At 34.2% G+C, this 21,769-nt stretch overlaps 1 protein-coding gene across 11 annotated transcripts in view; it reads left to right on the top strand.

Annotated features, from left to right (window-relative positions):
* Positions 1–21,557, top strand: part of LOC128219811 (serine/arginine repetitive matrix protein 2-like) — a 58,200-nt gene extending 36,643 nt beyond the window's left edge. For 3 of the 11 annotated variants that reach the window (XM_052927856.1, XM_052927850.1, XM_052927852.1), the window contains 9 exons: positions 518–1,312; positions 1,678–2,772; positions 3,336–3,496; positions 4,226–4,430; positions 4,801–5,553; positions 6,234–6,366; positions 13,028–13,148; positions 13,983–14,118; positions 17,946–21,557. In XM_052927856.1, the coding sequence (XP_052783816.1) occupies positions 518–1,312; positions 1,678–2,772; positions 3,336–3,496; positions 4,226–4,430; positions 4,801–5,553; positions 6,234–6,366; positions 13,028–13,148; positions 13,983–14,118; positions 17,946–17,953 (3,407 nt within the window). In that variant the 3' untranslated portion in view covers positions 17,954–21,557. Of the gene's footprint in view, positions 1–517; positions 1,313–1,677; positions 2,773–3,335; positions 3,497–4,225; positions 4,431–4,800; positions 5,554–6,233; positions 6,367–13,027; positions 13,149–13,982; positions 14,119–14,931; positions 15,002–15,923; positions 16,045–16,917; positions 16,942–17,945 lie in introns of all 11 variants that reach the window. The other 8 variants (XM_052927861.1, XM_052927854.1, XM_052927853.1 and 5 more) reach the window with 8 other exon arrangements.
* Positions 21,558–21,769: the final 212 nt, after the last annotated feature.

The raw sequence follows: 21,769 nt of genomic DNA on the forward strand, positions 1-21,769 counted from the left end.
CCTGTTGTTAGTTATTTTGGATAATATACAGCCTTTGTTTGTTTCTTCTTTCCTGGTTGGAAGATTTTGAAATAGGAACATAGAATCATAGAATTTGGTATGGCTTTACTGAGAAAACATCTAAAACAGTATACATGTACATCATGTGGTTCAAGGTGGAGACATTAAAATGGCTTAGGTTTTGATTCCCTCATAGAATGATTTCATGCTAAAACTGTAAAAAAGATGATTTACAAAGTAGATTAAAATTTAATATAATGTTGCCTTGTGTTTCTGATAGTCATGAAGTAAATTTTAAATTTTCTGTCTGAGGTACTGTGACTGTACCACATGTAAAAAACTGGATTAAAAATCGGCTTGTTTGTGATTGTTTATCATACATCAGTTTTGTATAAGTGGCTGCAGGCAAGTTCATCTTTACAATCACATAATAAGGATTAATTAATTGGAAATAAGTTACATTGCTTTCTTCATTAACAAACGTTTATGTGCAATTAAAATCCTTGCTGTGTTTCAGGCCCGCTTGACGATACAAACAGAAGCAGGCAGGCAGATAACTCCAGGTCTGTTAACGGGAGTTTCCAGACCTCTAGGTCCTGGGCCGATGAGCTCACCCAGTATAAGATGCCTGCCTCGAACCAATCAGAGCTCTCGTTTAAATTTGTAGCATCAAAACCTTTGTCAGAGGATCAGAAGAGACCTGAAGCACAAGCCACCATGTTTGCTGCTAAAAATAGATTTCAGGTTTATTCGGCTATAAATAACTCAGGGTCAGACACATCTTTGTCGGAAGGAAGTTTGTTGGAGAATTCTGACAGTATGAATGCAGACGATATGATGAGACACTTGAAAACTTTGCAAGATCAGTTGAAAAGGGGTGAGGAAGAAAGAATGCTTCTCACTAAGAAATTGATGGAGAAAGAAAATAGTTCCTCACTGCCTCAGCCTGAAGAATTAAGCCAATACTCTGTTAACACTGGCCACGATATTTCACGGCCATTTATGTCCGAAAAAGAAGGGAGTAATAGAAATCAAGGGGACTTGTCACAATATTCCTACAGTGATAAGTCTACAGATGCCTCTATGGCTGAAAACAAGCAATCCGATAAGGAAAAATATCAGTTTGAATCGCCTGTCCAATCAGGTACAAGTTCTCAACAGAGAGTTATGCCAGTAAGAAGACCTCCCATTGGTCAGAATGCAGGAGTTGAGCCAGTAACAGCCAATAGCCGAGCTCCTCCAAATACAAGCGGGACAGAGTACTCCTTTGCCCTCTCAGACAGCAGAGAGCAGAGATCTACATCCACACCAGGTATTGTTGTTTTTTTTTTAAAATGACATACAGTGTTTAATCATTCTTAAAATTCCATAAGTATTTAATGTGTATGAATGCTTATACCAAGTGTTCTGCCATAAAGGACAGTCAAGGCTGTTTCTATCTCTCTAAAAAGAGAGCGGAAAATGATATATAACTTCCATCCGATTTATCGATTAAAAATAAAATCATACAGTATATGATTGTGTTGATTAGATGTTCTCAATGTCTTTGGATGAATCTTATAATAGAATATTCAAACTTTGTGATAATGTTTGGTTATAGGTTGTAGGGCGATTGTATGTCACAAATCTTGAGTTGCTTGAATTAAAATAAATCCCAACAAAAACTTCCAATTTCAGGTGAAGAAAGGCGTAAGTCAGCTCTAGATGGTACCCAGCAGTATGAGCTTCCATCCCAAATAACGGTTGGTGACAAGACTGGAATGTCGTCAGATCATCGCCAGAGTGGACAATTCCAAAGTAATTCAACAGGTTTTTCCAGCGGAAATTCCTTCCATACAGCAGTACCAGATTCGACTGTTAGCCAGAAATCTTACGATACAACCTCACCCACGGAGGGATTCAGTGGAAACACAGGTAGGACAGATAATCTTACCAAAGGTTCCCTCTCTGCAGAAGAATCTATTGATAAAATAAAAGAGGAATTTGATCGGCTTGACAAGGCTTCAAGAGATGTAGGGCTTCCGAAAGTAAAGACTTTTGCGGTGTCCAAGGATGGGGATTTAATATCTGAGCATTCCGATTCAGATAAATCTCAGGCAAGAAATGGTGATCCCTTCCATACTGACTTAACCACATATTCATTGTCAACTCGTGATAGCACTGATCAGTTTAACACCGCTAATACGACAGACAGACTAAGCTCATACAGTCTGCCTGAAAGTTCTAGAGAAACAAGATTATCGCATATGTCGGATTTATCCCAGAAAAGTATGGGTACAACAATAGATACAATGGATTCCCAGCCGAAATCGTCATCATTTACGACGGTCACCTCAGACCCATCTTTAAACATGACCGGTATGACCACTCTTAGCCAATATACTCTAAATGACACCAAAGGGGATTCATTAGGACATGGTGTTGTTGAACAGGACAAGTACGTTCAGGACAGGTTTGCTAGTTTAGACAATCTCATAAGTGAATCTAAAAATCTAATAGCAAAACATAAACAGTTTGTGGAAAATAAGAAAACTACTGAAGAGGACGAACCTAGACAGCCACAGCCCTGGGAAAATTTAGCACAACAGAGAAAACCTGGAGAGCAATTCCAGAAACCTGAAGAAAGGAGATTTGAACCACCAAAACAACCTCTATATGTGGAGAGTCAACCAAAACAACCTCCATATGTGGAGAGTCAACCAAAACAACCTCTCAAAATGGAGTTCAAACCAAGGGGAAAAACCTCGTCTGTGCCAACCAGGGTAGATTTGGGTAAGTTTTGATATGAGTTAACAAATAATTTTTGTAGTCTGGTTAAACAGTCATCGGCGATGTCTTACAATATAGAGGTTAAACTACAATTTGTTTTACTAAAAAGTATGCATACTTTTAGTGGTAAAAAGATAAGTTATAGATCCGCAAATGAATCAGAAAAGGATAAGACCATCAAGGATTTAAGACTTGGTTTCAAGTGGAACAGTATATTCGGATCATGCTTTTTGAAATAATTATTACAGCATTTGGCAGGATACGCAAAAAATACTTGTTTGGAAACCAAGTTTATTATTTCTTTAAACAAAAGCTGTCAGCTTAGAAAATTTCCCTGGAGTATGTTTCCTGCACAGAAACCATCCCTTTTGTCCATTTCAAGAGAAATTTCCCCAAATGGGGATCAAACCAGCAACCCCAGTTGGGTGAGAGGCGGACACCTATACCACTAGACCACTCACACTATTGTTTGGTGATTTAGTTCACTTTTGTTTGCAATATATCTGATCAAATTATTCATTTTTTTTTTTAACTAAATACATCAGAACAAACTTATTCTTATGCAGGTCCAAAGCCATTTTACAAAAGTGCCAAACCAGAAGACTGTTTAAGGTCTGTTTCCATGGATACAAACTCCCTGACTGGTACCACCCTGTCTACCACAAGGGATAGTCAGAACACAACCGGTAACCAGTCTAACTCTGCTGATGTAAACAGTTTAGATTATGTGAGTATGGATTTGTTTTCATGTATACATACATCACTGTGAAATAACTTATTGCAGCATTATTCTTAGTGTTTGTAATACTTGAAAAATGAGACCATATGCAGGAGATACCAAAATACACAGAGGAATCATATCTGTTAGGCTTGTTGGCCACAAACCAAACTGCTCCTACATTTGTTTAAAACCTGGGCCAGTATACATAAAACATCTTAAGTCATTTCCTAACTTAAGTCATTTTTTAAGTTAAGTATTTCACTGTTCATATGATATTATAGCTTAATAAATCTTAAATAATTCATTTTCCTTCATTGTATGTACAAACTTACATTAATGTTAAAAACACTTGTACTTTTCTTTAAATTTTATGAAATAGACTTAAGTTAAGAAATGACTTAAGCTGTTTTATGAATACTGGCACATCTTAGTTTGTGAATAGCAAATGCATAGCTCATTTTAAACTTTAAATATGACACTATGAGCATTTCTATATTTAAGCTGGACCTCACCTCTCATATGCTAACATGAACTTCCTGTGTTACAGCTTGTTGAGAACAGTTTAGGAATTACAGATTTATAAGCCACTGCTGGACCTCACCACCCATAGACTAACATGACCTTTCTGTGTTACAGCTGGTTGAGAACGGTTTGGGTAGAACAGCTCGGATATAATGGATGATTCCCTCCTGGACCTTATTACTCATAAACTTAATTTATTATTTTTGGTTACAGCTAGTTGAGAACAGTTCCGGTATCACAGAGGAGCCCCTGCCGGACCTCACCATGATGACAATGGGCTCTGAACTCTCCATCTCCGAGGCCTTCAACAGGACTGAGGACCTCAATGAGAGTAGTGACTCTCTTAAGTCTTTCGAGAAGCATGAAAACTCTGAGACCGACTCATCCATTAATGTTGATGAGGATTCCGGTTTAAGAGGTAAGATATTGTTTTGCTCACACTATTGCTTCTGTTTAGCCCGTTCATACGTATTAACAACAAAATCAGAAAGGGGATGGGGACAGATAAAATAATAATAATAATCTTAGTGAAAATTTCCTTTGATTTTCAAAAGTTTTGGTTGTAAAATAGCACAGATAGTGCAGGTCAGGAGTTATATTGAATATAATTATTATCCTTTTCCTTAGACATGCCTTAGTGATTCCATTAAGTCTATTGGCCAGCTATTTTTACAGTCCAAAACAAACGACTCAGATTCTACTCTTAAATTTAAGTTCTAGATCTAACTTAATTATTAAATATGGCCCCTTATAAAGATAATTTACCATTTAATCTGTAAATGTTCTAGGGTCTAGTAGGTCTGCAGACAGGCTACAAAACATCATAGAAGCCAGGCGCCACAACTTCATGGTGGGGACTGACAGGCGAGAGGCTGCTGCCAAGGAACGAAATCTTGGACAAAACAGAAAAAAAAATAATGACCAACAAGTCTTCAGGGCCGTACCTGTAAATGTTGTTGCAGAACCCACTCTTTCTATGGCAGTGAAATCTGGGGCACCAGAAAAAGGGAAATCACTCCAGACTACTTCTCCTAGGGGAATTAAAGCTGTAAGTGATAAAAAGAAATCTTTTGAAGCCAAAGAAAATGAAATGAAAGAAAGTATGTCAAATAAGTCTCTGAATAGAGCTCTTCAGCCAAGAGGGGCAGATGGTGGAACTGATCCTGCTGAAGGACGATCTAGAGAAACTACAAAATCGACCTTTTCTTCCTCCAAGTTTGGCTCAAGGTTCCGTTCACCTTCCCCAAATACTTCTTCTGAATCTGAGAAGGCTCACCATGGGAGGCTCTTTGGTGAAATTCAACAGTTTGGTGGCCACTCTGGTCTGACTCAAAGGCAGTCTCCTTCTCCCCCCACCCAAAGGAAGACACCACCACAAGTTCTGCCCAAGCCAGTACGCAGAAAGCCAGAAGAAGCCCAACAGCAACAACAACAACCATCAACCTCTAGACCCGCTACCACTGGAGGTTCAGGGTTGTCAAAAACCCTGTCTGCGTGGAAGAAGAGTAGGGCAGTATCTGCACCAGTACCTGCCAGCAGAAGTGAGTATGAAAAAAGGCCCCAGTTTTTCCAAAATATTTCAGTATTTATTTAATAATAGCCTGATCTAATTTTAGCTCCTTATAGCCACATAGTATGGTACAGAATCTGATATATTTTAACTCTGTTGAACCCCCCAAAAAATCATTTGCTATGTTTATATTAATTGTTGGCCAATAATTAAAGCAAAGATTATTTGAAAATTTTAAGTTGTACTCATCATTTTTTGCATATTTAAATTAACTTACTTAGATTTTAACACACTAGTGAAGGTTAATAAATAATCACAAAAGGAAAATTAATCAAATCATGAAATTATAATTTATTTCCTTTCTGTTTGCACTATATATTGGAATCAAATAATGAAATCACTTGTTTCAAAACTGGGACCAGGGCCTAAGGCCCGTTAATAACACTTCAGTTTAACTCTTCATGTTAAGATTAGTCATGAATGTTTATAAAACACAGCTCAAGGCCTTTTGGACATCTGGCACAAGGACTTTTGTTAAATTAGATGCAAAAATGCTTAAAACTTAAAGTGTATGTTACTTTGTTAGATATTGGTATTGTGCATGTTAGCTTCAATGTAAATTCTAGGGTAAACATATTAGATTATTTGTGATCAAGTTATCTCATGTAATTCTCAAAAGCAACAACTGCAAATCTACTTTAATTTCCACAGTACCAGAGCCCAGGGAAGCTAGAGAGCCGATGAAAAACTCAATAAAGGTGTTTCCTGAAGATGCCCCACCAGCTCTTACTGAAGAAGAGCGCAGAAAGAGGGCTGAGGATGAGATGTACGAGAAAAACATCAGGTATGATTTAACCTGGCATTTAGTTTGCTGTAACCCGTCAGTGTAGGGCACAGGCTATGTTTGCATGTTTGCTATTGGCTAATTGTCTCAGGCAATAAATACTTAGAAATGCACATTGTTCCGGGCTGAATAATGTTTTGATATTTGCTTTATGCTATTATATGAATATGTATTTGAATTAACTGACTCGAATGTTATAATCAAATTTTGCTCAATAATTGATGTTGTGTTTTAAATATTTCTGCATGTTTGTGCCATAGCATGTTTTTTTCTCTCACATGAAACTGTACAGCTGTTCCTATTTGAAATGTTTAAAATTACCGTATCCAAAATCTTGTGTCTATGCTATAATTTCAAATGAATGCATATCGAGCACATATTTTTAGTTTGAAAATTGTTCAATCACCTCAACAGCTGTATATTTTCTTTGCATTTACATGTATTCACACAAGCCAAGAATCCTGTTGTCATTGGGAATTTCCCTCCCAATGGTAACGCTTTAGTATCTGGAACTTGAAATACCCGAATAGCAATAAAAAAAAAAGGGTTAAACTATGAAAGCATTTATTTTTCTTCATCTAAATGGAAAGTCAGAGCTGTATTCAATTTGTATAATTAATCAGTTTGATCTTAAATCTGTATACAACTTATTACTTATAAATCAGCTTTTAAGAATGTTTAATAGCAAGAATTTGAAGAATTATTTGACAGTCACTTCAAAATTAGTAAATGCTTGCTAAAATAACGAGAATAACCATTAATGGAAACATTTGTCACAAATTATATTAATTTCTCGGGATATTTACAAGTTCCAGGTATGTGTGTGTGTTGTTTGCAAGTGATGTGCTCACATTTCCTCAGATCTCCCTCCAAACATCACCACTAAATGTAAATAACCTTTCAGTGTATTAAAAATATAATAATTTAAAAAAAAAAAAAAAACACCTTTAATTTTAAATTCACATCATTCATAAAAACATTTTTGAATATAAATTTAAGGAAAATATCTAGTGTTTTTTTTAAAGAAACAAGAAATGTTTATCAGGGTAAGCTTGATTTTTAGTCAGATAAATTTAGTTTCAACAAACTCCATAAATATTAATATTCAGGCATTTTTACTGGCATTTTTAGAAATGATAAAATTTGAATAATAATAAAATCACTCTCTTTAATTTTAAGATTTTATTTTAGAAACAGGAAAATTATAGTTAATTAAGATAAGAAAATAGTTGCATATTTTTTATTTCAAACTAAATTTGCTGTCAATCGATTTTGCTATGTAATTATGATAAGACCTTTTTGAATACCAAAATAGTGAAAATAAATTTGATAAAAAAATTTATACTAATTATTGAAATTTACTAATTAAACTTGTCAATTTATTTCAATTAATAAGTTAAATATTATAACCAAAATAGTAAATAAAAAATAAATAATCAATTATAAAATAAATATATTTATAAAGGATGAATGTCTTGCTGTGCTAACACTCACAAAAGGTGTCTGGTCTGATTGAACTACCACTTTATGTTGCATGTGTGTTCCAATGTTACAAATATTATAATCGGTGTGTCTAAGGTGTAACATATTGTAATAGGTAATATGCATGTGGATTAATTCATGTATTGTGTCCAACTGGGTCCATTCCTTCATACAGGCCAATCAGAGCCGAGTATTCCATGCACAGTATTTTGTTTATTAGCCTGCATGATTAAATCGATTCATTTTTTGAGCCATGATTTCACGTAATGATCTTCTTCAAAGAGTTTCAAGTATAAACTGTATGTATATATATATATACATGTATAGCAAATTTAAACAAAATTATTTCAGCAGTCGCTGTTACTCCTTTAAAATAAATCTGTATAACTTGTAATATTATACATGAGCTATAACCTATTCATTAAAACAAAAAAATATGTAACCCTTTTTTTAAACAGATAATTGCTATACCGTTTTTACTGCATGAAGTTTTGGTAAAGGGTTATCCAAACCAGCTTTTTTCCCTGCAGTTTTTTTACCGTAGACTTTAGTGGCTTATTGCTACAATGTTATTAGACAATTTATGTAGAGTTTAGAACCAAACTAGACAGATTGCATTAGAAATAGGATATTGTGGTAGAATGGAATTAATGTGTTCTTGTTGACTCCTATGACACAGTAGATATAAGGTTGAATGTGATGCTGATGAAAGTTCAGGCATAAGCATAATTATAAATAATAATGTTAGGTGGGGTGCTACTCTCCAGAGGTTGCAGTTTTGATCATCACCAAGGAAATGTTATCTTGCCCTCTAAGAAAGGATACAGTACTGGTTACTGTCATGGAAACAGACTCATGATTTATATCCATTTAAGACTGCCAGCCTTAAAAATCAAGCAAAATAAATTAGATAAAACTAAGATACTGGTAAGGACAATTTTAACATATTCAAGCTCAGATATATGTGTAAAGGTTTTCTAAGCTTTCAACCTAATGGCAATGTAGTAGTTTTTAAGTTTCCAAGATGATGACAATGTAGGGTTTAATATTCTCTCAAGATAATGTAGGTGTAGTTGTTTGCAGGCTCTTGAGATAATGACAATTTAGAGAATATTATGCTCTCAAGATATTGTCAGTGAAGTGATAATCAAGCGCTCAAAATAATGACACTGTTGTGCTTATCAAGCTCTCAAGATACGGACAATGAGTGCTTGTCATCTCAATATAAGATAGTGTAGTTTTTTAGGTTTCAAGGTTATGACAGTGTAGTGGTTATCAAGCGTTCAAGATAATGACAGAGTAGAGGTTATCAAGCTCTCAAGATAATGACAGAGTAGAGGTTATCATGCTCTCAAGATAATGACAGAGTACAGGTTATCAAGCTCTCAAGATATTGACAGAGTAGAGGTTATCATGCTCTCAAGATAATGACAGAGTAGAGGTTTTCATGCTCTAAAGATAATGACAGAGTAGAGGTTATCAAGCTCTCAAGATATTGACAGAGTAGAGGTTATCAAGCTCTCAAGATAATGACAGAGTAGAGGTTATCATGCTCTCAAGATAATGACAGAGTAGAGGTTATCACAATCCCAAGATAATGACATAGTAGAGGTTATCAAGCTCTCAAGATATTGACAAAGTAGAGGTTATTAAGCTCTCAAGATAATGACAGAGAAGAGGTTATCAAGCTCTATAGATAATGGCAGAGTAGAGGTTATCAAGCTTTTAAGATAATGACAAAGTCAAGAGGTTATCAGGCTGTCAAGGTGATGGCATTGTATGGTTTTAAGCTCTCAAGACAATGGCAGATTGTAGAGGTTATCAAGCTTTCAAGATAATGGCAGAGTTTAGAAGTCATCAAGATAATGACAGAGTTTAGATTATCAAGCTCTCGAGATAATAACAGAGTAGAGGTTATCAAGCTTTCAAGATATTGGCAGAGTAGAGGTTATCAAGCTTTCAAGATATTGGCAGAGTAGAGGTTATCAAGCTTTCAAGATAATGACAGAGTAGAGGTTTCCAAGCCTATAAGATAATGATAGAGTAGAGGTTATCAGTCTCTCAAGATAATGACAGAGTAGAGGTTATCATGCTCTCAAGATAATGATAGAGTAGAGGTTATCAAGCTCTCAAGATAATGACAGAGTAGAGGTTATTAAGCTTTCAAGATATTTACAGAATATGCTCTCAAGATAATGACAGCATAGAGGTTATCAAGCTTTTAAGATAATGACAAAGTCAAGAGGTTATCAGGCTGTCAAGGTGATGGCATTGTATGGTTTTATGCTCTCAAGACAATGCCAGATTGTAGAGGTTATCAAGCTTTCAAGATAATGGCAGAGTTTAGAAGTCATCAAGATAATGACAGAGTTTAGATTATCAAGCTCTCGAGATAATAACAGAGTAGAGGTTATCAAGCTTTCAAGATATTGGCAGAGTAGAGGTTATCAAGCTTTCAAGATAATGACAGAGTAGAGGTTTCCAAGCCTTTAAGATAATGATAGAGTAGAGGTTATCAGTCTCTCAAGATAATGATAGAGTAGAGGTTTCCAAGCCTTTAAGATAATGATAGAGTAGAGGTTATCAAGCTTTCAAGATAATGACAGAGTAGAGGTTATCAAGCTCTCAAGATAATGATAGAGTAGAGGTTATCAAGCTTTCAAGATAATGATAGAGTAGAGGTTATCAAGCTTTCAAGAGAATAAAAGCATAGAGGTTATCAGGCTCTCAAGATGATGTCAGTGTTATGGTTTTAAGCTCTCAAGACAATGCCAAATTATAGAGGTTATCAAGCTACAAAGATAATGACAGCAAAGAGGTTATCAAGCTTTCAAGATAATGGCAGAGTTTAAAAGTTATCAAGATAATGACAGAGTTTAGATTATCAAGCTCTCGAGATAATAACAGAGTAGAGGTTATCAAGCTTTCAAGATATTGGCAGAGTAGAGGTTATCAGGCTTTTAAGATATTTTAATATATTGACAATGCTCTAAAGATAATGACAAAGCAGATGTTATCAAGCTGTCAAGATATTGACAGAGTAGCGGTTATCAAGCTCTCAAGATAATGACAGAGTAGAGGGTATCAAGCTCTCAATATATTGGCAGGGAAGATGTTATCAAGCTTGCAAGATATTGGCAGAGTAGAGGTTATCAAGCTCTCAAGATAATAACAAGTTGAGGTTATCAAGCTTTCAAGATATTGACAGAGTAAAGGTTATCAAGCTCGCAAGTTAATAGCAGAGTAAAGGTTATCAAGCTCTCAAGATAATGATAGAGTAGAGGTTATCAAGCTTTCAAGGTATTGACAGAGTAGAGGTTATCAAGCTCGCAAGATAATAGCAAGTAGAGGTTATCAAGCTTTCAAGATATTGACAGAGTAGAGGTTATCAAGCTCGCAAGATAATAGCAGAGTAAAGGTTATCAAGCTCTCAAGATATTGACAGAGTAGAGGTTATCAAGCTCTCAAGATATTGGCAGAGTAGAGGTTATCAAGTGCTTTAATGATGACAGTCTAGGCGATAAAGCTGTAGTGGTTGTTCTATTCTCAAGATACTGGCAGTTTAGTGGTTGTTAGATTTGCAAGATCATTGCAGTGTAGTGGCTGTCTGATTCTCAAGTTAACGAAGGTCAAGTGTTGTGGTAGCTAGTCCAATTCTCAAGATAATGGTATCGGTAGTGGGTGTCAGGGTCTCATGATCATGGGTAGTTGAAAGGTTTTAAGGTTCTCAAGATAAATCAATATTGTGGTTGTCTGATTCTCTAGATAATGGCAATGTAGTGGTTGTCTGATTCTCTAGATAATGGCAGTGTAGTGGTTGTTCTATTCTCAAGATAATGGCGGTGTAGTGGTTGTTCTATTCTCAAGATAATGGCGGTGTAGTGGTTGTTCTATTCTCAAGATAATGGCAGTATAGGTGGTTGTTCTATCCTCAAGATAATGGCAGTGTAGGTGGTTGTTTATTCTCAAGATAATGACAGTATAGGTGGTTGTTCTATTCTCAAGATAATAGCAGTTAAGTGGTTGTTCTATTCTGAAGATACTGGCAGTCAAGTGGTTGTTCTACTCTCAAGATAATGGCAGTGTAGAGGTTGTTCTATTTTCAAGATAATAGCAGTATAGGTGGTTGTTCTATCCTCAAGATAATGGCAGTGTAGGTGGTTGTTTTATTCTCAAGATAATGACAGTATAGGTGGTTGTTTAATTCTCAAGATAATAGCAGTATAGGTGGTTGTTCTATTCTGAAGATACTGGCAGTCAAGTGGTTGTTCTACTCTCAAGATAATGGCAGTGTAGTGGTTGTTCTATTCTCAAGATAATGGCAGTGTAGTGGTTGTTCTATTCTCAAGATAATGGCAGTGTAGTGGTTGTTCTATCCTCAAGATAATGGCAGTGTAGGTGGTTGTTCTATTCTCAAGATAATGGCAGTATAGGTGGTTGTTCTATTCTGAAGATAATAGCAGTATAGGTGGTTGTTCTATTCTGAAGATACTGGCAGTCAAGTGGTTGTTCTACTCTCAAGATAATGGCAGTGTAGGTGGTTGTTCTATTTTCAAGATAATAGCAGTGTAGTGGATTTCCAATTCTCAAGAAAATAACAGTGAAGCGGTTATCAAATTACCAAAATTAAGGCCATGTAGTGAGTCAATGTTCTCAAATTCTCAAGATAATGACAGTGTACATGTAGCAGTTGTTGAACTCCCAGGATAATCGCAGTGTATAGGTTGTCTGATTCTTAAGATAATGGCATTATAGTGGTTGTCCAATTTTCTAGCTCGATTGGCAGGATATGGCAATGACTATAAGTGGCTATTGCATTGCCAGGATAATGGCAGTTTTGTGGTTATTTGACTCTATATAATGGCAGTGTCGTGATTGTCCTATTCTCAAGATTATGGCAGTGCAGTTTTTCATGTTCTCAAGATAATGTCTGTGTAGCGTTTTTCAGGTTTTCTGTTAATTCTATAAAATGTTTCATATATTTTAGCACTCCCCTACACCAATGTTACATTCATTTCAAGCAATTAAGATGTAAAATGTAAGAACAACAATTATGTAAAGTTATAATTTACATCATTGAAAAAAAATCAACAAATAAAGATATATCATGTGAGCACAATCCCTGTAGACATGTCACATACTAATGGTTGTTTTCTTTCTTGGCTTGTGCGGATTGTAGAGCTTACAATCCACGATTGTTTAGGTTGCAACATCGCCTGGACAGTACGGACGACCAGAACACATCAGCATCTTCAACCTCCACCGCGTCCCCACCAGAAAGACCTCAGGGTGGCAAAAAGGTGGGTTTTGATAGTCATTGGCATTTTTAATCTTTTATATTTATTGCATCGCCCGATATTTCAAGGGCTCAGCAAAGTAATTCCTAATCAAAATAGGGAAATGGGAACCCATGATATTGATTCAAATCGCAGTTGTGCTCTTTATTGTAATAAATAATAAATAAATTATAAAAGTCACTACTGACTTTTACATTTTATGTTTTTGGCCAAAATCCAATGATGCGACACAACATTCTGTATATTGAAATATATTGAAAATAATGGTATATTTAGTAGTCGTGTTTCTATATCTATCATGGGCATGGCTCATTAACAAGAACAAAGACGATGCTTATAAGCATATTATTGGATAATTGTTTTCATTGTCGTCAGGGTCAAAAAAATAAAGCTGAAACTTGGCCATAGCCTAGGTCAAACTATTCAAGATATTCAAATGAAACTTTGTACTCATATTCCTAGAGACAATATGCACTTGGGTATTAATAAAGGTCCATAACTCTGGCTTTTATCATTGCTAAGTATCGTTGGCGACTGAAAAAACAACTCACTGATCTAGTTAGAACAATAGAGGAGAGAAACAATTTACTCTTTGTCATGGCTAGTTTTTATCTTATCAGTAATAGTACCTTTTTCCACCATACTTTTAGAATGGTAGCTGCACATCTGTTTTGCTTATTTTAGTTATTTACAAAAGAGCCCATCCAAAAATAAGCTGTTTAATTGTATGCATGTCAGTGCTTTTATTGAATTATAAATTATTTAAGCCAGTAACAGAACTATATTGAATGCATGAAAACAATGTATGATATCTTATCTTCTGACTGTGTTTATCAGACAAATGCTGTGGCATTTAAACCATGTCTAGTAAGACCTCCCATTCTGAAGTCAGAAGTAAAGCCAATAATTCCTTCAAACAATGTCCAACCAATAGTCAGAAGGTACCAGTTTAATTTTGAGGGCACAATTGAAGGTACATGTATGCATTGGTTGTCCTTGTGCTTAAATGCATGGCAAAACATTTGCATGAACCAGACCTATCACCATGCATGCTCATGTTGAAAAATACCATCCTTAAAAATGTGGCTTGCATGCTTGAGTCTACCAATTACCTCCTAAAATAAACAACTTGGCCGAAGCAAAATTGTTCATAAATTATTTGTTTCCATCGAAAGCAAATGTTTTCACATGACCAATATTTATGTCCATTAACATCGCAAGGGATTCAATATATATATACATGTAGTTTTGTTATAATTGGTTGTGGCAAATAATGAACACTTACCTCAGATATATAATACATACCCAATGTTTAAAAATGCAACTTGTATGGTTGCCAGATATAATAACAGTTACCTTATGGTTATAAAGGCAACTTGTATGGTTGTCCAGTTTAGTTTGTCACAAGCAAGCTCATGTATCACAAAGGGCCATCCCCTGATTTGTTTCTCAACCATCATGTGCATATGAGTTTGGTTTGTGGTCACCAAGCCACCCATTTGTTGGTTTTCTCCAAGTTCTCTGTATCACTCACAGTTAAGGACCAAAATATGGTGTTTCATCATGCCAACAAACCTAAATGGCCGTCAACCAGTCTTTTGAAGTTTTGATGACTATTGCAGACTTGAGATATATGAAATGTCAAAATAATAAACAAGTTTCCCTGAAGGCTCATGATTGTAGCTAGCCAACAAACATAATTAATATGAAATTTCAATTCCTTGTTTCACAAGCATAAAGAAAATAAATCAGTTTAAACCATAAATGCAACTGTTGCCCTTTTCAGAGTTTGATCCCAGTGAAGAGAAAGTAGTTACATTTAGTCCTTACACAGAGTAAAGCTTGTAAACAGAATGGTACCTCTCCAATTGTTGTTTTGTTGTTCTCAGTCAGATGTTGTACTCCTTATGCACTCAATTTTACCAATGTTTACCTTTGTGTGGACTGGAAAACAATCACAATTAGCAATTCATTGTCCTGTGAGATATATGGCAATTACTTCTCATTGAACAGCATTTGTCTGTATTTTTTTTGCAAAGTTTTACACCAATCAGACATTTTATTTACCAATTCAAATTTTGTCTCTGGATATTTTCTTACACCAATCACATATTTTCTTGAGAGTGTGTTTTACACCAATTACAAACTTTGTTAATATTGAGTGCTAATGGATAACTTGTCCTTGTGGCGTCAGTCCAGTTTGAGTTCATCCTTTGTGGTTTGAAAACCTTCGGGAAGCAAGGCTTTTCTTTTACTGAGTGATCTTGCTTCTTTAACTCATGGAGCAGCAGACATTTTGGATGTGCTTGATTTTTTTTCTAATCTACTACAAAGGATTAAACCAGTTTCAATGTCATAAAAGACATTTAACAAAAAAACTGATAAAATAAGATCATTTTAACTTCTCATGCACAGTCCAAATAGTGCTTTAATCATAGTGGCATGATAATTTAAAGGAATTTTATATACATGTAGCTACTATAAAGAAAAGTTAGTTTGCAGTGAATTTTACATCAATTAATTAAAGTATTAACACTTGTGTTAAAGCTCGAACATGTTCATCCATATAGCTTGCTGTGAGTGTATAACTATTTAGTCTTACCGGTATATCAAGGTTAAACTTACTATTAAATCTCAATGGACAACAAGATTTGTGGAATGACAGGGTGTTTTTCAGACTTTTGAAATGTTACAGTCCTAGCTGAGAAAATGGAGCATTTTGTCTACCATAAAATATATTCTTAGAATCATTGAATATGTGGGGTACCTTTTAAATAGGATGACGACGAGGGTCAACAGATAAGATTGTCACAATTCTCCTCTCAAAACAAGCGGTTAATGGCCTTCATGTAACAAGCTGTTTCAATGGCCCTCAGTCTGTGAGTATTGGCCCTCGCGTGTAAGTATGGCCACACAACTCTGTCGCTTCACAACACACTGGTCTATGGAATATATGCTTTACTCTGTTTGCGCATTTTGAACTATTACTGTGGTCATGCTTTGTCTTTTTTCTGAATTTTTTTCTGCAAATTGTATCAAGAGTTTAATAATCTTTGGAAGTGAAAGAGTCCTATTATATGAGTGCGCAATATTTGAGGGCCTCAGAATACTTGAGAAGACATCCAAATAAATGATGCATAAATCATTTTGATTGGAACTACAAACTGGTGACAAAAATAAGCATTAATTTTAAATCTGGTCAGTCAATTTCAAAGCTTAATGTCCAGACATGCAACTTCAGTCTCCTGTCTTGGAATGAGCCAATTTTTGCGAAAATGCATAGAAACCATTTATATAAGACTGCTGACAAAAAATAGATCGCAGATTTTTATATTTAAGTTCAAAATTGCTGTTTTATGCATTTTTCTTAAACCGTTAGTAACGGTTTAAGCCATTAAACATTAATTTTCGAACAGAAATATGAAAATCTGCGATCTGATCTTTTGTCAGCAATCTTTTATCATTGGTTTGCAGATATTTACGCAAATATTTGCTCTTTCAAAGAATAAAAATAAAAAAGTTGTAAAAACAGTATATCTGTAAGAGTGCAGCTTTAAAAGTGATTAGGTAGGTTGAATATTTTTTATAACTTTGATATAATCAGACAGTTTTGCAGTGAGTACTAACTTTTACAGTCTAAATATATGTTGTTTGATGTGTCACATTCAATATCAGAACTTGTAACCATTTCTAGAATTTGAAGTATTTTATTGTTAAAAATTTATTATCAAGAAAAAATCATTTTCACATTGTATTATTTGTGTATAAACAGAAACGACGTCATCGTAAACAACGGGTGAGCTGTCTATATTAGCATAGACACCTTAATTTTATTGAATATTACTTTGTAGATGGTTAGTTCTTTTCATGGTAGTGCAACCTATTTTAGTGGAGAAAATTTGTAAAAAAAAAATATGAAAAAGTTTGGAAAAAAATATTCCAAGAAATGGGAAGTATACAATTGTTAAAAAAAAAATGCAAAAAAAATAATATTAACATTTAATTGGATGCCTTACCTTTATCCATGAAACTTGTTTCACTTTCTTTTCGTAATAATTGTATATATTATATACAGTATTAAATGCAAACATGAAGCATTACATTTTTCATTTTGTTATGGAATTTATTAGATAATCTTTTGGTTTAATTATTTTATAAATTTTTTTCATAGTTGGATTTTTTGTGTAGATTTCACTTCATAACTGTTCACACAATATAATAGTATTTTATTTATATATGTGTATGTAATACAAATTAGAATTTTTATATTATAGGTAAAGCATGAGTTTTTCACTTTATTGATTTTTTTTTAAATCAAAAGATTTATAGACAATTTCTTCTTCTGCTCTCTCTTTAAGTTGTAATGCTCTTGTCTGAGTAACAATTTCTATGTACACAATGATCTTAAATCTTAAAACAAATGTCTTTGGTTATGCTTGGACTTGGATTCTATCTTTAAATCATAAAACAACTTCTCAATGCAATGAATTTAAACCATATATGTATAAATAATCTCTATTCAAATCATTCATGTTATCATAATTCTAAATTGTCAATCTATCATCGTCGTAAACCCATGACTGACTCATTTCATAACACTCCATTCATCGATTCATCGATGAATGAAGTTTGACTGAATGTGTCGGGTGTTGGTATCTGACGATGGTTTGTATTAACATACTATATTTAAAAGATGTAAGTAAAAATGACATGTGAGGCTGTGTCTGGGTGCTTGGATATGGCACATATGTCAAACCTCTATAAACAGTTGTATAAAAGAGAATTTTATCTGTTTTTCAGGAATCTGAAAACAATTTGAGAGCAAACAGAAAGTGAGATGTGACTGCGATCTTGTGACTGCGATACTGCGATCATGTGACTGACTGTGATCATGTGACTGTGATCATGTGACTGCAATACTGCGGTCATGTGATTGACTGTGATCATGTGACTGCTATCTTTTGACTGAGATCATGTGACTGATCAAGTGACTGCATTACTGTGATCTTGTGATTGAGATCATGTGACTAGGATCATGTGACTGCGTTCTTGTGACATGAATTTTCGAAGGCCGACAGATGAAAAAGTCATGAAAACTGTTTTGTGCTTTGAAAATTTGAAAAGGAGATCAAAAATTGCTTATTAGGCAACACAGAACTGAATGAAATTTGACAGAAAAGATGCACATTTGGTATAATCTTGAGTGTTGTTTAAGTTCATTTCTTTTTCTATATTGCTGATTATTATAAAAGTTGTCAAAATAAAATATACACATGTATATAGTAAAGACAGAACTGTTTGACATGTATATTTTCTCATTTATTTATTACTCCTATGATTGCAAAAAAAAATAATAGTTTGCTGCTTTGCACATGCACAATATGAAAATATGTGGTATCTGCCTTAGTTGATGAACTTTTCCATGGAATTTCTTCAGTGAACCAATGGAATTGCTTTATGGAATTGCTTCAATGAACATTTCCATGTAATTGCTTCCTGAACTTTTATGGAATTGTTTCAGTGAACTTTTCTATGGAATTGCTTCATGAACTTTTCCATGGAATTGCTTCATGGACTTTTCCATGGAATTGCTTCATGAACTTTTCTATGGAACTGCTTCGGTAAACTTTTCTATGGAACTGCTTCATGGACTTTTCTATGGGATTGCTTCATGAACTTTTCTATGGAACTGCTTCATGGACTTTTCTATGGGTTTGCTTCATGGACTTTTCTATGGGATTGCTTCATGAACTTTTCTATGGAACTGCTTCATGGACTTTTCTATGGAACTGCTTCATGGACTTTTCTATGGAACTGCTTCATGGACTTTTCTATGGGTTTGCTTCATGGACTTTTCTATGGAACTGCTTCATGGACTTTTCTATGGAACTGCTTCATGGACTTTTCTATGGAACTGCTTCATGGACTTCTCCATGGAATTGCTTCCGTGACCTTTTCTATGGAATTGCTCCAGTGACCTTTTCCATGGAATTGCTTCCGTGACCTTTTCCATGGAATTGCTTCCGTGACCTTTTCCATGGAATTGCTTCCGTGACCTTTTCTATGGAATTGCTCCAGTGACCTTTTCCATGGAATTGCTTCCGTGACCTTTTCTATGGAATTGCTCCAGTGACCTTTTCCATGGAATTGCTTCCGTGACCTTTTCTATGGAATTGTTCCAGTTGACTTTTCTATTGTGAGTTGTTCTTATCCTGTAAAAATATAACTTTCTGTGATATTAGATACTGAGTTTGTAGAAATTATACAATATAAATATGTTGTAAATGATACTAAATGTATATTTCATGTTTTGACATTGTTTTATGATGTCTTTATCTGTTAATGATTGATTTAGTATGGTTATATTTCTGATTGTATTGTATTTTTACCAAGGGGTATTTCGTTTCATTCCTTTAAATATTCCTGATATGTTCTAATTTTCTGAAGAAACTTCATGTATGAAAATTGCCGATACATATTTTCAAAGTACTTTTAAATTAATTTATTAGTTAATACACCGAATGCACTATTTTCATGGTTAAGCTGTTTTTCAAACCTTATTATGGGATGATGGTTGATGGGAATGCACCATTTTATGCATAACTTTTGATTGGTGTCATGGTGGGGTTTTTTTTTTTTAATTTTGTTTATTTTTGTAAATATAATTTGTTAGAATAGTGTATAACTTTATTCAGAAGTTGCTTGAATGTTAGGCATTACTTATTTATTTTATTTTTTGTATTATATTTATAATTATGTGCTGATAATGGATACATTTTTCTAGGTATTAAGTTTAGGACGAAAGTGTTAGAATGTAGATAGAACAGAATTCTGCATTATTCATGCAGAAATTGTTAAAGCAAATACAATTTAAGCAATATGTAAATGTAGATGCTTAAATAGGTGTATATTTAAAGTGTATAAACTAGTATCAGCTATATTTTACTGAAGTACACGGGCCGTTAGTTCAGATCTTTGTTAAAGTTAACAATGTGATTATTGACATCTTTAAAGCATGAAATACTAGATGATATGCTCACATTTTTAGGAATTCAACAAGTACAGCTGAAATAGATGTCTCAAATTTTGGTAGAAATACAGCAAATCACAAGTGTATCCAAATGTAAACCGCAAAGCAGTAAGGATTTAAAAGTTAACAATGATGATGTTAACAACATTGTAAACATTAACAAAGCTCAAGCGGAGCAAACAGGCCTATACTTCATAGGTGCAACTATGGTATATCATATTTTTTATTCTGATATTGTGCCTGTAATTGTGTTTCCGTCCGCTGGTGTTATATATCTACTTTGGTGTAAATGCAGAGATACGCGGCAACAATTTATTCCCACTTAACTCTATCTGATGTTTTAAGTTTAACATAACAATCTATTTGTTGAATTATTATTATTGCTTTCTAACTTATTTTTGTATTAATTTATTTTTGATTTATAAGTTTATTTTTTTGTTTTATATGTAAAGAAATAATAAAAATAGTATTCACATATTGTTACCAGAAATATACATGAAATGCTGACAGGATTTGGTTGCCCATTTTTCGGGAAAAAATCAAGGTATTATCACCGTCTTCATTAAAGATTTTATCATAAAAATTGGCGCACATTCTCGCTGCATCAGTACATATATGTAGCAAGTCCCATAACTCTGGCTAAAATATTTGTTAGAGTTGTGCTCCTTAACCAACTGAAAAAAGAAGCTTTATTGTCTGTTTATGCTGATCTTGTCAAAAGTATACAAACCACAATGAGCAGAAATTGGTCTAATCGCAAATATTTGAAATTATCAAATAATGCTTTAATAGAAACATGTCATATTTTTTACATATAAAGATTGTTATTGAATCTTGAAAGATGATTTAAAGACCATTTAAAAATGTTAACCCATTGGCGTCACCATTCTATTTGGTTTAACCAGTATTTATTTCAGATAGTAATACATTAATAATGAGGATTGAAACTGATAGAAAAATAATGTATCGTGAATTCAAAAATAATAAGGAACAAGGCTAACATTAGTATACATTGTACAGAATTAAGAAGTAACCAGAACAATTGTTTTTATCTGAGTCTCTCTTCTGTTCTCATTGAATTGACTTTGATGAAAAACAAAGCTGTTAACATTCTATACTGTTATGTGTTCCCTTTCCTATTCTTATTCAGGAAACTGTGACAAAACATTTCATCAGATTTACAATTAGACACATTTCTCCTTAATTTGCGACCCAATTTTGTTAGTTACTTCATGTAGATTCAATAAAAGGCTAGAGTTTTTTTTTATCATTTTCAGTACTTAAATTTTCATATATTAAAAAAATAATATTTTGCTATATGCTACAGTAGATGTGGAGTGTGGATGGTGGATTAATTGCAAGAAATAAATATGTAGAAATCATTATTGTTCTATTTTTTAGCTCACCTGTCACGTAGTGACAAGGTGAGCTTTTGTGATCACTCTTCGTCCATCCGTCCGTCCGTCCGTTCACAATTGCTTGTGAACACAATAGAGGTCACAATTTTGACCTAATCTTTATGAAACTTGGTCAGACTGATCATCTCTATAAAATCTAGGTCAAGTTCGATATTGGGTCATCTGGGGTCAAAAAC

The sequence above is a fragment of the Mya arenaria genome, chromosome 15 (genome assembly GCF_026914265.1).
Source record: "Mya arenaria isolate MELC-2E11 chromosome 15, ASM2691426v1".
Classification (NCBI taxonomy): domain Eukaryota; kingdom Metazoa; phylum Mollusca; class Bivalvia; order Myida; family Myidae; genus Mya; species Mya arenaria.